Consider the following 17,017-nt stretch of genomic DNA (forward strand, 5'->3'; position numbering starts at 1 on the left):
AGTTTTAAGTGCATCCAGAAAAATGTAAGGTTCTGTCATTTTTTTCTATTTTTTAAATCTCACACTGATTCATGAGTTAGATATAATCTATTCAAGGCATATTTCTCATATTCATATTCCGTGGCTCTGTTTATTGTGAACAAAATCCAAAAGACAAATAAGACTGGATGGGAAAATCAATTAAGACTTTAATTTTTTTTTTTTCCTTAACATTTACAACACAGCTGAATACTTGAACAGGAAAAGGTGACAGTTTGAATAATTTACTCAATAAATATGCTGATAAATTAAAACCGAAAATTATTTATATATATATATATATATATATATATATATATATATATATATATATATATATATATATATATATATATATATATATATATATATATATATAGGTTGGTTAATGCTGTTAAAAGCAGCAACAGGAGCAAAGGAATAGAAACTCCCAGGACAAATATGGTTTCAGGAGACAGACTGAACTGAAGTGTAATAGTGTGAATAAGTCACACTACATTAAGCAAAAGGCTGCTGAAAGATCAACACTATTGTGGATGATAGAACATTTGAAACTATTCTCCTTAAGTCAATTGTGTTGCTTGGTAGAGCTAGAAACCAAAAGCTTCCAGATATGTTCTCTAAATAGAAATTAGCTGAACACGGCTCAGAGATCATAGCTTACATTATTTATAATGGGGGAAAAAGCGGGAGAGAGATTCAGGTGTTTTATATCCTAGTGTAATGATACAACAATATATATATAAAGATATTTCCATTCTAATTCAGTGTCTCTAGGGGACCTATTGTTGCACTGAGTTTCTTGACTTTGTGCCAGCGCTTAAAATGATTACAGCTATTTAGATGCATACATTAAGAAACATGGAAAGATTTTTTTGTTCAATCAGGGAAAGAACTGTACAACAGCAGACACGGATAGAAACGAGTGCATTCGGGGTGCTTAAGGCACCGTACAGTGTGCAGAAAGTGTAGATAAAGAACAAGTACACGTGTATGCATGAACCCCTACACACACGAGAAAGCAGCGAAGAAAAGCATACACACAGGGAGTGCATTCCCTTCCCTGTGAAGACACACAACATGTATAAAGAGACACTGCAGACACCCACTCTCTCCATGCCGACACTTTGTCTGGCGCTGAGGGAGTAGGTAGGTCTACAGGAAGTATTTTGTTTGATATATACAAGTGTATGGTGCATGTGTGCACATGCACATGTGTGTAATGTCTTCATTGCATTCTCTCTCTTTCTCTCTCTCTCTCACTCTCACTCTCTCTCTCTCTCTCTCCCGACGTTGCGTGGAGTAGAGAGTTGCAGTCAACAGCAGTCAGAATCTGTTTGGTCACATCACTGGACAGAGATGGATGGATATTAAAGGAAAGGATGGAGATGGGGTCACCTCTCCAGGGAGACAAGATTTGAACAGTGGGTAATTACCCGTCAAGCATCCAATTACACACACATGCACGCACGCATTCACACACACACACGCGCGCACACACACACACAAACACACATACGTACGTACGTACATACACACACACCTTCTCGTCCCTCACCACTGCTCCACCATTAGGTCAAGGACCCTGCTTATGTTCAGGTCTGAATCGAGGGCAAAGTCGCTTTCCACGAAAGGTGCCACTGGAGGCGTGAGAGGGTGCAGGCCAGATGTCAGAGATTCCAGCCAATCAGCAGCATCAAATGCAGGCACATCTGACCTCCTCTTTCTGGAACGAGCACTTAGAGGAGGAGTCGTGCAGAGGGGAGAAGGAGGGGGAGGAGGAGGGGCAGGGTTAGATGCAAGGGGCAGGGCATGGGCAGGGGAGGGTGGAAGCTCCAGTAGGAGTGAAGAGCAAAGCGGAGATGAGCGGCCACTTTCGTCTTTCGAGCTGAGCTGGGTAGGTTGCAGTTGGTCAGGTGATGGGGCAGGGGAGGAGCCTGAGAGGGTGGTGATGGATGACTGGAGTACTGAAGTGATACCGGTGTTACCTGAAAAAAACAAGCATGACAGCAGGAATAACCACAGGAATCCTGGAATGTAATGGAAATAAAAATTTCCTTTATATTTTGATTAATGGAAATAACATTTTCATGATATTCAGGAGTACCACATGGTGATATATGATATATGTCTAAAAACCAAAAATATGCTGCAAAACTAACCAGAACAGCTAACAGGTTCCTCTAAAATGTCATCTATGGACTCATGTGGATCCATCTGAAATGGAAAGATGATAATAGGCTTTTGTTAAAAGATTCTCTCACACATTACTCATTCTCTCTCTCTCTCTCTCTCTCTCTCTCTCGCACACACCTGTACTCTTTGAATTGCCTCCTGCAGTAGTTCCTCGAGACTGCGTTCAGTGTGGGGTGGAGCTTGCTCTGGGCTAGCTGTGATTTGCATCGGTAACTCAAAATCCTGGGAGATAGTATCACACGGCTGACAGGAAAACACCTGCTGAGACACCATGCGGCGCAAGAGATTTCAGTTTAAATTATACCTGGAATATCTCCAAAGCTGATAAACAGTTCTGTTCAAACCTAGCTTGAAGAGGTGTTTTATTAATATTGGCCAATAAATATACTTTCTACATACAGCAATTTGATTGCCAATCTGTTCTCACCTGTGTAAACAGCACTTCCTGTCTTTCTGTGTCTGGTTTCCCTCTGGCACATCCTGGGTCCTGTTGCAGGAAGGGATGTAGGGAACTTCCACTTGTCTGTAATTGAGATAAGATACAAAGACACAGAATGAGGAGCAGTTACTTTGTAATTCAATATATAAATATTTGTGCAAAGTTGTGTTTGTCCTTGCCTGTGTGACTGTGCCCAGAGCTTTTCCTCTGGGTCTGCTCCGAATCCTCTCCCTCATCTCCAGTTCCACGGTCAGCTCCTCTGCTGCCTGCTCTGACCTCCAGAGAGCACTGGAAGGCACTGGAGGTGAGGGGGCCTGCAGGTTTGGACTTGAACTCGCAGAAGAAGATGGGGATGTCAAGTAAGTGGCACCAGCCAAACCTTCCTCCACCACTGCTGATGGCTGGATGTAAATCTGTGACGGGCTACTAGACGGGCTTAAATTAGGGGGTGGAGGAGGTTCTAGGGTCCCTTCCAACTGGCAAAGTGGGGCAGGTGTTAGCTGGGGACGGGGCATCTGGAAGGGGCGGAGCCTCTCTAACAGAGCAGGTTTGGTGCCAGAGACCGGGAGTCCGCGTTTGCGTAACTGCTGTCGGAGTTCTGACACCTGTGACAAACAGGTAAAACACTCAATACCTCAGAAATAATCTACTCTTCATTTAGATGTAGCATTGGAAAGATTCTTACCGTTAGATCGTCAAGGTTGGGGGGAAGTAAATCTAGCTTGTGGGCGGAGTTTGTTTCCAGGAGCATGCCGTTTGTTTGTGAAGGAGCAGGCTGAAGGCAACTTTGTGGTCCGGCTCCAGAAATCGTCACTACTTGATTTTCACTGTTAATTGCAGAAATTTTGTGGATATCAGTAATAAATTAATGACCATGTATGTGTTAATATTTCCACATTAAAAAATAAACAATTATTGTAGGTTAAGGTTAGGTTGTATTGTATCACAGTCTGGTTACTAGCAACCACTGACCAGGAAGAGCAAGTCTGTCCTCAGTTTCGTTACCAAACGCTGACTTATGGAGTATTTTAAATACTGGATCATTTGATACACGTCCAAAGCATATTTTCTATTAAATGCCACAAGCCACAGTGGACTACTGGCACAACTGTGATGTTTAGCAACACTGATTTTTTAAAATCTAGTTGAAACTTTCAGTAAGTTATCTAATAGTGTTTTTTTATGCTTTTTCATATTAAGGCTATGAACCAGCAGGCTGACTATATGTAATAGAATTACCTAAATATAATAGAATCTGAGCCCCTCAAATGGAGTCACTGGCCAAAAAAAGCTTGAGAAACCTTGAATTAGATCATCTGCCATCCCGGATAGACATCAAGATCTACTAATAAGGAATCTCTGAGTAAGATGGTGTACTGTTTAATGTACCTGGTTGCCACAGTGAGCTGTTGTTGCTGGTTTAGTATCTGCAGTTGCAGGAAAACCTGCTGCTGGTGTAGGAGGCGAGAGTACGCAGGATCGATAGGCTGAACTTGAGTGGTGCTGTTCTTTTGGGAATTGTTCCCAGAAGTGCCTCCAGTGTTGCCCCGTTGGTCTGGGGGTATGTACTGGTGGTACTTCAGCTTCCTCATTTTTGGCTTACAGTCACGAGGTTTCCGTGGCCGTGGAGGGCGTGGCGAGGATAAAGACCCTCCGAGAATGGAATGAGTAGTTGGGGTTAGGCACTGAGCTGTCTGAGAGAGCAAGAGAGCCGATGGAGCAGAACAAAAGCAGGAAGGAAGAAAAAATGTGATAATTATTCATAATATTAAATGGAGCCAATTGTGTAAATAGGCCAATCAGAACAAAACAAGAAATCAACATTACACTTCCATGCAAATGGAAAAAAAAATCAGTTGAGATGTATGTAGTCAGGCTGCAGTTAAATCAGATGTGAACTGAACATTTAATAATAATTATAACATTTAATCCTTTTTACCAGTACACTGATGGAATGAATGGAAATCGACTTATAGGATCATTTCAGTCACTATATAAACAAATGGATTATTTTACTCACTACAGGTCTGATATAAAATGACACTGTTGACTTTCAGTGTGAGATGTTGGGATAACCTTACACAGCAAATTTAGTGGTTGAAGAAAAAACCTTCACATTTTAGATGCTTATGAACAAGCAGTTAGATAAATGAGTTTGAAATGACCATTTACACCATTTAAAACTAACCATTATTAGCTGTTGTTTTTTTTTTACTTTTCTATAAATATATTGCCCCGGTAATAAGCTATATAAAAACAGAAATACTTATGACAAACACAATATTTTAATATTACAATATTTTAATGTCCTGAGTGTCTACTTTCATATGAGCAATTAACCTCCACTGTGGACTCTGACATGACAAAACTCCATTTTTTGGAGAGCAAACTCCATTTTAAAAAGAGTGGTAAAAAGAGTTAATAACATAACATTAATAAAATTATAACATTTAATTTTAATTCATAAACTAATGTGTCATTTTAGTCATCCACAGTTGCACACATTCAAGTGCTTAGAACATGTTTTTCTCAATGAGCATTTCCAGTGCATTCAAGCATTTCATATCCCAGCCACAATCACGATGTGAGTTTGTACCTTTGGCAGCAGCGACGTCTGAGAGGACACATACACTCCTTTGGGTCTCCCAGTCATTGCCATGGAGTTTGACCCTGCCACTGTCATGGTCACTGACTCCGTGATGCCCTCAGTTCCTGGGAGCAAAGCTGAACCACACTGCTGCAAGATGAACAAAATTAGTTTTTAAACTATAATTGAGTTTCACTTGTTTCCATTTTCCCTCTTCTAAACAAGGACCAAAGGTCTGAGTCCCACTTGAGATCAAGAAATATGAATAAAAAGAATCTAAAACCATTTTCTTAAATGACATTTTTTACATGATATAAATCAAAAAACATCCTTATTCACTGAATGAATTTATATCTGGCTGCATCCACACAATCCCATTATTATTTTGTTATTATTTTTTTAATAATAGCATGTGTTGTGTGTTGTGTTTTAATCCTTAAATCCTTGATATGCTAAAAATGATATGAAACCATATACACATATAACAAAATAATATCTTTAAATACTTTAAATGCATATGTACATTTGGATGTACATTTGCGTTATAAAGTAAGAAATAAGTAAGAAGAAATCAGATGTGAACTAAAAATAGAATTTTACTCTATTTTAGTTACATTTGTCATCTTAGTTTCTAATAAAATTTCTCAGTAAACACAAAAACACAAAAATATACAAGTGAGAGAGAGAGAGACAGACAGACTAACATACTGTATATAAGTCTCTAATATACAAATGATTTCATATTACTGAATTACAAATGGTGAATTGAAATTATTTTCAAATTTTATTTTTAAAAAAGTGGAACTCAAAATCAAGTATAGTAATGTGACTTTTTGTTGGGATTTTTACGTATATTTTTATTATTAATATATATGATATCGGATATAAATATTAACCATAAAATCTATAACGTCACTGAATGAGGGGGTTACATAGAGATCATTGCGAATGCATATTTCATTATCTTAAAAATGTCTTCAACAGTAAATACCTGAACATTGCTTGGGCTGTGGTTGATGGGCACGGCAACAGGTGACACATCACTCAGTGACTGGTCGCTGCTCAGCCCAGGTGAAGAGGAGAAGCTGGGGGATTGGTGTGTCCCGAGTTGCTCGGGAGACGTAGAAGAACACGAGGAGATGTCATCTTCGAAGACATCTGAGCGTAAGGAAAAGGAAACAGAAGCTGAAAAACAAAATGAGACAGAGAGATTCAAGACTTTACTTGAAGACGTTACTTTCGGAGTTGATGGGACGTTAACTGATGCTGTAAATTGCAGTTTAATATACTGGAATAATGTCCAACAATTATCAAAGACGACATGTTGTTAATAAATTAGACACAATGATATAACTTTATAAGCTTTCTTAAGTGTTTTTATCACCGGATTGGGAGAAATCATCCTTGAAATGTCCCCCAGAAGTGTATATATGTGGGTGTGTGTGTGTGTGTGTGTGTGTCTTAATGGGTTATTACTTTTACTCACTGTTTTCTAATGGTGCAGTGTGTTTCTGAACTAGCTCAATGGACCCAGATCGCCTCTGGATCTTCTCACTGACATTTTCAACCAGACGAGCCTTTTTCTGTCTCTGAGCACCACCGCTAGCTTTGTCTACAAAAAAAAAAAAAAGAAAAAGGGGAAAAAAAGAAAAGGGAGAAGGAAGGTGTACAAGGTTTAATCAGCTAGCCTTGTTATTTTTAAAAGAAAACCTCAAAGGGGGGTTGAAGGGGACTAATGAATTGGATATATGAAAGCTATCATTAGCAATTTTCTCCTAAAGCAATTTCTTATTAGTTTAATCAGCTTACTGTCTACTTCTTGGTGGGTGAAACCCCGGAGCAAAAAAAAACTACAACACATGAACTAATGAATCAGTTTAACAATTGGGGAGAACTGGCACTAATGATTGATATTTATTGAAAAAGAAAATCCCATTCTCTTTTGCATCATGAATCACCTTGTGCAGTTTCAGCAGTCAGAGCACTAGGGGGCGACTTCAGAGTGGTGCCATCCACTGTCTGATGCTGCATCGGGAAACAGCCCAGCGACACCAACCATTAACACCAGAACACTCTCAATAACACACACTTACATAGCCTAGTACACAATCTCACAGCATTACACACACTTGCCTAGCCTAGCACATGCTCACTTAGCCAGGAATTCACTGGGAAGACAGAGGAAGCTCATAAAATCAAAATACTGGAAACGAAATAGTCTGTACACTGGCTTTCCACAGTCTTCCATTTCAATGCCTTGACGCTTGCTAGCATTTGTTCAGTCTGGTGTCATTGTGAGGCCTTTCAGCAATTTGAGATTCATTTGTATAGAAATACATTGCTTTCAGCATCGTCAGATTTGGTCAGTGATGACAAATAATAGGTTGTGTGGTTACCAGGTAGTGACCAAAACTAGAAAGTTTTCAAATATCTTTTTACTTTGGTGCTGTAAATAGTTTCTAGCTTTAGTTTACTTCATTAAGTTGCTCATTTGTTACTGGTCATTTGCGATCCAATACATAGACCAGTTATTTTCTAACCTGATACTAGACACCATCATGCATGCTTCATTAGCAAAAACCTTAACATTTAATACAAATACTCTAGACAATAGTTAAGAACATTTACACTATGCTACAGTAACACAACTTACTATATATTTCTCTTTTACCAGTGTTACTGGTTTATAAGTGGCATTGTGCTTCTTGCTTATTACGTTCTGACCCATCACTCACCCCGGTGCTATTGGCCTCTTTCTCCCCTACTTTGTCAGAGCAGGAGGCCTTCACGCCTTCTGGCAAAAAAAAAAGAGTAATGAATTAAAGTAGGAAGCTAAAGTCATGAGTCTTATGGTAACTGTAGGGAGTGGAATACTGACGGAGATGATATAAATTAGCCTATTTTTCCTAGCTGTTATAGTGACATTTCAGTAAGGTAAGGTAAGGGGCATAGCAAAAACGATTGAACACACTCACCAGAGTCAGCATTTAGCTCTTTCTGTTGTCTGCGATTTTGTATTCGCAACTGCAGAACTAAAAAAAAAGAAGAAGAAGAAGATTATGACAATAAATCAGGAATCACTTAAGAAAATTGATGCATGCACTGGTGTGCTTTATAGAACTGATCATTTTTAAGAGACTGTACTTGCTAAGCCATGTGTAAAGCTCATCTTCGGGACATTGCGGCATGAGAACATTAGAGAATATTACAGTTAGAAGTGTACTGTACCAATCATTTCTTTACACCAAGAAAAAAAATCAATTTGTCATCAGGCAAATATGAATATTGTTCACACATTCGGTTCCAGGAGCACACACATGCAGACACACTTTTTGTCACTCCCTCCCATACTACTTCCACACACACACACACACACACACACACACACACACACACACACACACATGCATACAGTTACTTGGATCAGCAGGTGAAGGGAGGGAGAGAGAGGAAAAGAGGGGAGGAGGCAACTATTTATCCCTCAGTACTTCTATTTCTGTCATCCCCCATCCCCCTTTCAGCTGTCCCTCTCCCCCCCCCCCCCCTCTTTCTTTCTCACTCTCAGCTCTGCTAAGTAATTTCTTCCTCTTTTCTTTTTTCTGGAAAAATCTGTTGGCCTTTTAATATCAATGTCTGATCTAATAAATCAAAGGCGTTTTTATTGAATACAATTCGAAGCGGTTACTGTGATATACAGTACCGAGAACGTTTTAATGCGAAAGGTTGAGCAGCACAGCGAAAACTGGCTGCTGTTTGCCTACAGCTTCACTGACAGCTTTAAAGAATTTGGGTCCATTCAAAAAAAACAAAAAAACAGGAAAAGGCAAGAAAAGCAATTTTTAAGGTCAAGCGTATTAAAACAGCAGTTTATGGTTTAGTGCTGCAAACTGTCACAAGCTTTGTTGTGAGCGAAAAACCTTATGTTTATCCACCTGGCATGAGTTCAATACAAAGTCTCAGCAAATGTCTTCTACAACACCTTTCACACGTGCATACAAAGGATTTCTCGAGCATTTGTCATTCGAGTCAGTTGCCATCTTCCATCCCCAGCAAAAGGATCTCACAAACAATTAATCAATTCCCGATCTTTAATTTCATTTAATGTACTGCACAGAAGAAGGACACTTCCTGCGTATCTATTATTCTCTGCAGTCCTGATTCATCAGACTGAAGGTCAGGACAGAGTCCTGGATAGAAGAAGGATTGTACTGATTTTTAATCTTGAAAGGCATGTAAACAGAAGTAAGAGGTCAATGACAGAGCAGGGCAGTAAACAATACAGGATCGAAGAACAATGTCAAAGGAAAAAAGTGGGAGTACATCATATTTCCTGCTTCCTGTTCAATGACATGTGTGAACAAATCCATCACAGTGATGTCAGAGGAGCTGAGGTGGAATAAGTGGTAAATTACTTGAACAGTAGACATGGCTGTGATCAGATGTGTTAAAAGAAAAGAAAAAAGATCGCTATGTACAAATATAGCTTTTGGTTATTCGTTCTATTATTCAGATGTATGTCATTCCAAATCTTTTCTAAAAAGGATCTTGTCAAGCTGCCATGAGCCCAGCAGTGAAGACTGGATTTGGCAGAATTTCTCACTGATACTGGTGAAGCCAAATACTGATTACACAATTGTACAAAACAGACATTGCACTCAGTCATAGTAATTTGGTTGTATATGCTGAGACAATTAAAGAGACAATCCCTTTAGCCTCAATCCCATAGCTATGGCTTTCTTCATCCAGGTCATACTGTCTCAAAAAACAAGACAACTGTATACACCAGACATGGCTTTTTTAATTATTTTTTCTAATGCAATGAATATGTGTCCTTGTGAAGCAGAGCAAAACTGCTGATTCACTATTTATAAGGGCTAGAGAATCTATTAACACACCAAATTTCTCAGTCTTCCTGTTTCTCTCTTCCACAACAATGAACAAACCTCCCAATCATGAGGCTGTCACCCAGGCCAACACACTTTGTGCATAATCACCTGGTTTGACCAAACATGTGAAGGGCAGTATTTAAAAGCCAGAGTGCTTCAGTCAGGAGGCCACACGGATGCAGTGTGTCAGAGGGCACTGGTGTTTGAAAGGGTTCCAAGCACAGGAGAGAAAGCCACATGGTCTTCCCTCTGTCCATGTGTATTTTAATGAGGAAACACCGCCATTCTCATCAGGCATTCACTGGGAATACCTTTGTGAACCCTTTGAAAACTGAAGCATTGTGCCCAGTGAATCTCTCAGCAATTTCAGCATATAACACTACAATAGAGAAAACCTGACTGAACTCAACAAATATTTAATTATTTGCTTTAAAAAAAAATGAATCAGATGATAAAATCAGGAAGAGTTCCTGTACTGTACTGTGCAGTGCTATGCAACTTCCAGGACAGTACTACCAGTATCTTAGACTAACAGCAAGTTATATACATTCAAAGAGTTTCAATAGGATTACCTATTAATGAAATACATCATGTATATAAATAAATAAATAGCCTGTGTACATAAATTAATTCCCTAGGTATTTAAAGTGGCTATATAAAATTAACCTTGCTTTATAGTAACAGTCCCGCATGTCTATTTATGTTTATGATGACGTTATGAAATTATGACAGACAACAAAATGAATAAAATCATCCATTATAAATATTGATGGAACTAAAAACTTCAGACAATTTTCAGATCTATATATTTCTCATTCAATATCTTTTGGGTTTAAAAACACAGTTGATTAGAAAACGTTTCTAATCAGTGGCGCATTTGAATCTTTTCAGCGGCTCAAATACACAATTAGGCGTAAATATAGGCTCGTAATTGCTAAGCCATGTATTTTTGGGTAATATAATTGAAAGGAAAGCAGAATCCACAGTGTAATGTTTCTCATCAATGGTCATTTTTAAACATTTGAATTTGGGGAAACTTTATATGTGAATTTTTTTTTATAGGTTCTCGTAACTGCTATGTCCATTAAAAACCTCACGACTGGTCAGTCACACCTTAACCGAAACTACTCTTACTTCTTCTAGCGCTTTCCTTAAACCATTTCCTGAACCCAAACGAAAAGCGAGGTGTTCTCATTACAGCCAACCATTACACAGCAGCACACACACACCTATGGTAGCCCACCAATCACCATCTGACACCAGGCCAGAGCCACATATCTCCACTCACATGCTGTCTCACATACGCTAGCTATGCTCTTACATGCTCAAGATTCATGTGAACTCTGACCTTAGTGCTTACCTGAGCGGAATTTGCTCCGGATGAGCAGCGACCTCTCAGAGGCCAGCAAGGTCATGACGGATGGTCAGAGGCAGAAGATGAAAAATATGGAGGTTTCCTCCTGTAGGGGTTTCCTCCTGTGCAGCGGGTAAAGGGATGAGCCCTGATGTTTTTTTTCTACCTCTGCAAGAGCATGAGAAAGAGAGAAAGAAAGGTTACATTACAGTGACTAACACAGCATAGTACACCTCAACACAATTAGTAAAACTCGATTACTTGAGTACTGCTGAGAGCATGAGAAAGAGAGGAAAGAAGAGAAAAACAGGGTTAGCAGAGAGGCTGGTGATAACCACAACAGATAACAAACTTTTTTTAAATGCATCATTTTATTAAATAGGACAGATTCCGTCATCTAAAGTACAATAATGAGCAGCTGTGCTTAAAACAGCCAGAGCGTATAGATGAGGTAAAAATCGTTCACATGGAGGCCTGAGTTACTGCCGGCGGTGCAGAAATGGACAGAATGATTAACTTTTTTCACTAGCCCCAGTCAAATGCCGACTTTCTGCAATATCTCACTGCACTATTGATTTTAAAAGGTACTACCCAGAAGAGACCTACTCCAAAAAATACCATTAAGATCTTCTTTGTGAAGTGTAAGTATGTCACACTAGATATTCACACTCTTATAAAATACATCTGTACCTGAGATTCATGAGAAAGAGAGAGAGAGAGAGAGACAGAGAGAGAGAATGAAAGGGATACTCACAGAAAAAGGCTCTGTGCTGCCCTGCCAGTGGAGTGGCCTGTGCCAGAGAGAGAGAGAGAGAGAGAAACCAAAGGACGAGGCAAAGGAGGGCAGGAATTCAGATGCATTTAGTAGAGGTAGCTCTCATTCCAGGGTTGCTTCTTTTCCTTCCAAGATCATCCGAAGGTAAGTGTCTGAAGTCAAGGAGTTGAGAGTCTCTACTTCTTTTCCTTCTCGCCGAACTTACCCTGTCCTCTCTCTCCCTCTCTCTCTCGTTACCCCCTCACTGGACGAGGCTGTGCCAACTGTGTTGGGCTGTCAAACAAGCACCCTGCCCCCCCTTCCAACCCAACCCCCTCCTCAGAAACCTTAGGACTGGCACACACACACACACACATACACACACACACACACACACACACATACACACACACACACAGACTTGTTTGCTGACTGATTGATGCTGGGGTTTGGAGGCTTGACGGCTTCAATCACTCTCTGACTCTTGTTAGATCAGGTTCCAAAGCCTTACAGACTACAGACTAACACATTTGCATACTTAACACTTAAGTGCTGAATCGGAATCATTCACCCAATAACTGCAGGTATTGAGTAAAATGAAGATTTCAGGGTGAAAGGTCTGTTTCATGAGTTACACTGACAACACACATGACTCCAAAATATATAAACCAGTGTGTGTGTATGTAAAAAGTTTGTATGGAGACCCAATGTTGAGAGACTTTTTTCATCAGATTTAATTTAAAATAAATAAATAAATCCGTGTGATGTCTCCATTATTCTTAGGGTTTGGTGTAGGTCTAGCATCAATTAGCTAAATATTTCAATGTAAGGTATCTACATAGAAGTAGAAGTTAGTTAGACTTATTTGTGTGTGTGTGTGTGTAAGAGAGAGCGAGTGAGAGCGAGAGAGAGATGCCATGACATTATTGAATCCTAGCTCTGAAAGCATGTATGGTTTCAGTGATTGGATGATCATTTTCCAAGATCAAGCACGTTGGTGTGTGCAATGTCCTTATTAAATACATGACTACATGACTGACTTCATACATGCTGACTGCATACTGCATACTGTGGATCAGTCTATCAATTTAGAGTGCGTGTATGTGTGTGTGTGTGTGTGTGTGTGTGTTGGTGGGTGGGTGGGTGAGTGAAGGGGGATGGGCAGAGAGTGGTCATTACAGCACCACCTGTTCAGCCACTTTGACAGGCATGTCAGTGTGTGCTGCTGCATCAGCAGGTCAGTGTGTGTGTGTGTGTGTGGTGAGGGAAGGATGGGTGGGGGACAGACTGACTGACAAACAGACAGGAGAGAGAGGGGGGGGGGAGACAGAGAGAGAGAGGCAGACAGACCAAGAGAGAGAGAATGAGAGAGAGACAGACTGACAGACAGACCAAGAGAGAGAGGGAAAGAGAGAGTGTAAAAGGAGGAAGAAGGAAGGGAGTGAGTGTATGTGTGTGTGCAAGAGAGGGAGAGCTATAGAGAGAGAGAGACAGAGAGAGAGAGAGAGAGAGAGACAGAGAGAGACAGACAGACAGACAGAGAGACAGACCAAGAGAGAGAGGGAAAGAAAGAGTGTAAAAGGAGGAAGAAGAAGGAAGGGAGTGTGTGTGTGTGAGAGAGACAGACAGACAGATCAAGAGAGTGTTTGTGTGTGTGTGTGAGTGAGGGAAAGAGAGAGAGAGAGAGAGAGTGTAAAAAGGAGGAAGATGAAGGAAAGAAGAGAGAGAGTGAGAGAGAGAGAGAGAGAGAGAGAGCACTGGAGTGCAGGAAGTTCAATCCTAATTATTTTATGCAGATTGTATATATATAGAGCTCAGGACTGAAAGAAGCAGATGTTGAAGGCTGCATGCAGAGCATCTAAATGAGTAAAACACCGGTAAAGGATTAAATTCGGATATGACAAAGTGAAATATATTAGGTCAGTGATCATCGGGGACAAACTGAGTACTTCCTGTACTTCAGGTCAAAATGTCTGCTTTGTTTGAAGGTCCACAGCATTGTTGTCTGCAGTACACAGCTATGACTCACATAAACACTGACACAGTGACACATCTGAGGACGTGAAGGGAAAATGATGTAATCCCTCACTCCCTTATCCCATATCTATGCCCCCCTTTTGGGAATCCCATTCTGATTAACACCTGTTACACTCCTTTTAACCCCATAGCCCACCCCCTTTCCCACTCCCAGTCGGTCAGCCCGTGTCATTGAGTGGCGCAGCATGAAAACTACATTACAGTGTTTGGGCTTTTGTATTCTTCAGTACAGAGGGGTGCACAATCAATTCCTGTTCAGTCAGATATGAAAAAGTAATGAGAAAATAAAAGGTCAACATATCTTTCTAGGCATATATGGAGCTTGTATGCAGAACAAACTAGATTCGGTACATGCATGAAACCACAGAATGCTGCAAATTTGATTTGTCAGTGTTTCAGCATCAAGAGCTTTATTAAACATAAGACGGTATGTGGTTAAGGTCGTTTCATACATTGCGCTCACACAGAAATCTGGAGTGAGTTTGCCATCCAGTGGCAGCACCATGCAATGAGAGTCGTCTCACGCCAGAGCAAGGTCATGATTGGTTATATGAGGACAGATGAGAAGCCAGCCGCTGGCAATTGCCTGCTTTTTGGTGGCACTAAAATAACTACCTAAAGGGTAAAGATTATAATGTTTAGTGATGCAAAAACCCATTATAAAAGCCATTTACGAGGAATATATTCATATAATACATTATAATGCACAACATGTTGAATCTTTTGAATGTTAAAATTATGGAGATGGAAATGAAAATCAAATGAAAATGTGAAAAATAAATAATAAAGTTTCTGACGTCTCAGTAGTTGGGACTGGCATACATCCATTTGCACAAGGCAAGTGAGCTAATGAGGAAAGGATTACATTAAAATGCTAAGCAGGAGGGAAGGATATAGAACCCAGAAAAGATTAAGTCGAAACATACATGGAACGTAAATGATGAGCCGTGATAAAGAAAGAACCAGTCAACAGTTAACAAACTCACACCCTGTCAGCTTGCTTCTCATACAGCGCCCTCTCTTTTGAAGATGCTGCCAAATGGAACACAGACCACAGGCACATCTGGGGTGTGCACCCGGAGCATGTGTGTGTCTCACACACACACACACGTTTACCTTTCTATCCTTACATCATTACATCAATCTAATTATTAAAGCAGCTAATTAATGCTTTGCTACACCTTAACCTAATAATATCCAAGCAATACAAAAATTCCAAGTAAATATACACATATTTATTAGTGTTTGGAATATATATACACTATATTGCCAAAAGTATTCGCTCACCCATCCAAATAATCAGAATCAGGTGTTCCGATCACTTCCATGGCCACAGGTGTATAAAATCAAGCACCTAGGCATGCAGACTGTTTTTACAAACATTTGTGAAAGAATGGGTCGCTCTCAGGAGCTCAGTGAATTCCAGCGTGGAACTGTGATAGGATGCCACCTGTGCAACAAATCCAGTCGTGAAATTTCCTCACTCCTAAATATTCCACAGTCAACTGTCAGCTGTATTATAAGAACGTGGAAGTGTTTGGGAACGACAGCAACTCAGCCACAAAGTGGTAGGCCACGTAAACTGACGGAGCGGGGTCAGCGGATGCTGAGGCACATAGTGCGAAGAGGTCGCCAACTTTCTGCAGAGTCAATCACTACAGACCTCCAAACTTCATGTGGCCTTCAGATTAGCTCAAGAACAGTGCGCAGAGAGCTTCATGGAATGGGTTTCCATGGCTGAGCAGCTGCATCCAAGCCATACATCACCAAGTGCAATGCAAAGCGTCGGATGCAGTGGTGTAAAGCACGCCGCCACTGGACTCTAGAGCAGTGGAGACACGTTCTCTGGAGTGACGAATCGCGCTTCTCCATCTGGCAATCTGATGGACGAGTCTGGGTTTGGCGGTCGCCAGGAGAACGGTACTTGTCTGACTGCATTGTGCCAAGTGTAAAGTTTGGTGGAGGGGGGATTATGGTGTGGGGTTGTTTTTCAGGAGCTGGGCTTGGCCCCTTAGTTCCAGTGAAAGGAACTCTGAATGCTTCAGCATACCAAGACATTTTGGACAATTCCATGCTCCCAACTTTGTGGGAACAGTTTGGAGCTGGCCCCTTCCTCTTCCAACATGACTGTGCACCAGTGCACAAAGCAAGGTCCATAAAGACATGGATGACAGAGTCTGGTGTGGATGAACTTGACTGGCCTGCACAGAGTCCTGACCTCAACCCGATAGAACACCTTTGGGATGAATTAGAGCGGAGACTGAGAGCCAGGCCTTCTCGTCCAACATCAGTGTGTGACCTCACAAATGCGCTTCTGGAAGAATGGTCAAAAATTCCCATAAACACACTCCTAAACCTTGTGGACAGCCTTCCCAGAAGAGTTGAAGCTGTTATAGCTGCAAAGGGTGGACCGACGTCATATTGAACCCTATGGATTAGGAATGGGATGTCACTTAAGTTCATATGTGAGTCAAGGCAGGTGAGCGAATACTTTTGGCAATATAGTGTATGTATATATATATATATATATATATATATATATATATATATATATATATATATATAATCCAAACACTAATAAATGTGTAAATTTATTTGGAATATATATATTTATTATTATTATTATTATTATTATTATAATATTTATTTTATTTTTTTTCTTTTCAAAAAATTTAAAATTATTTGGTTTTAAATTGTGTGGGCACTGGTGGCTCAGTGGTAGGGGTCGCACCTACCAGGGGGAAGG

General features: G+C 40.3%; 1 protein-coding gene across 5 annotated transcripts; it reads right to left on the reverse strand.

Annotated features, from left to right (window-relative positions):
- Positions 1-401: 401 nt before the first annotated feature.
- On the reverse strand, positions 402-12,536 carry si:dkeyp-69b9.3 (myocardin). 5 transcript variants are annotated; one of them, XM_058401026.1, is made up of 15 exons: positions 12,235-12,536; positions 11,487-11,648; positions 8,216-8,272; positions 7,976-8,034; positions 7,199-7,265; positions 6,727-6,852; positions 6,232-6,398; positions 5,250-5,390; positions 4,043-4,347; positions 3,339-3,480; positions 2,833-3,258; positions 2,642-2,737; positions 2,332-2,475; positions 2,181-2,235; positions 402-2,006 (listed from the first exon to the last, which is right to left on the reverse strand). In XM_058401026.1, the coding sequence occupies exons 2-15, from the start codon at positions 11,539-11,541 to the stop codon at positions 1,573-1,575; spliced, it is 2,274 nt and encodes a 757-aa protein (XP_058257009.1). In that variant the 5' UTR covers positions 11,542-11,648; positions 12,235-12,536; the 3' UTR covers positions 402-1,572. The 5 variants fall into 5 exon arrangements, with proteins under 5 accessions (XP_058257009.1, XP_058256922.1, XP_058256838.1 ...); XM_058400939.1 differs by having other exon boundaries at positions 5,250-5,387; positions 6,232-6,425; positions 12,235-12,535; XM_058400855.1 differs by having other exon boundaries at positions 6,232-6,425; positions 7,976-8,031; positions 12,235-12,534.
- Between the last annotated feature and the right edge of the window lie 4,481 nt (positions 12,537-17,017).

This window comes from Hemibagrus wyckioides, linkage group LG01 (assembly GCF_019097595.1).
Source record: "Hemibagrus wyckioides isolate EC202008001 linkage group LG01, SWU_Hwy_1.0, whole genome shotgun sequence".
Taxonomy (NCBI): Eukaryota; Metazoa; Chordata; class Actinopteri; order Siluriformes; family Bagridae; genus Hemibagrus; species Hemibagrus wyckioides.

Coding starts and splice junctions, on each gene's coding strand:
- si:dkeyp-69b9.3 (XM_058400671.1), bottom strand. CDS start 11,541: ATGACCTTGCTGGCCTCTGAGAGGTCGCTGCTCATCCGGAGCAAATTC. Junction 6,853..7,198: donor GACTGCTGAAACTGCACAAG/GTGATTCATGAT, acceptor TTTTTTTTGTAG/ACAAAGCTAGCGGTGGTGCT. Junction 2,007..2,180: donor GGAACCTGTTAGCTGTTCTG/GTTAGTTTTGCA, acceptor TGTTTTTTTCAG/GTAACACCGGTATCACTTCA.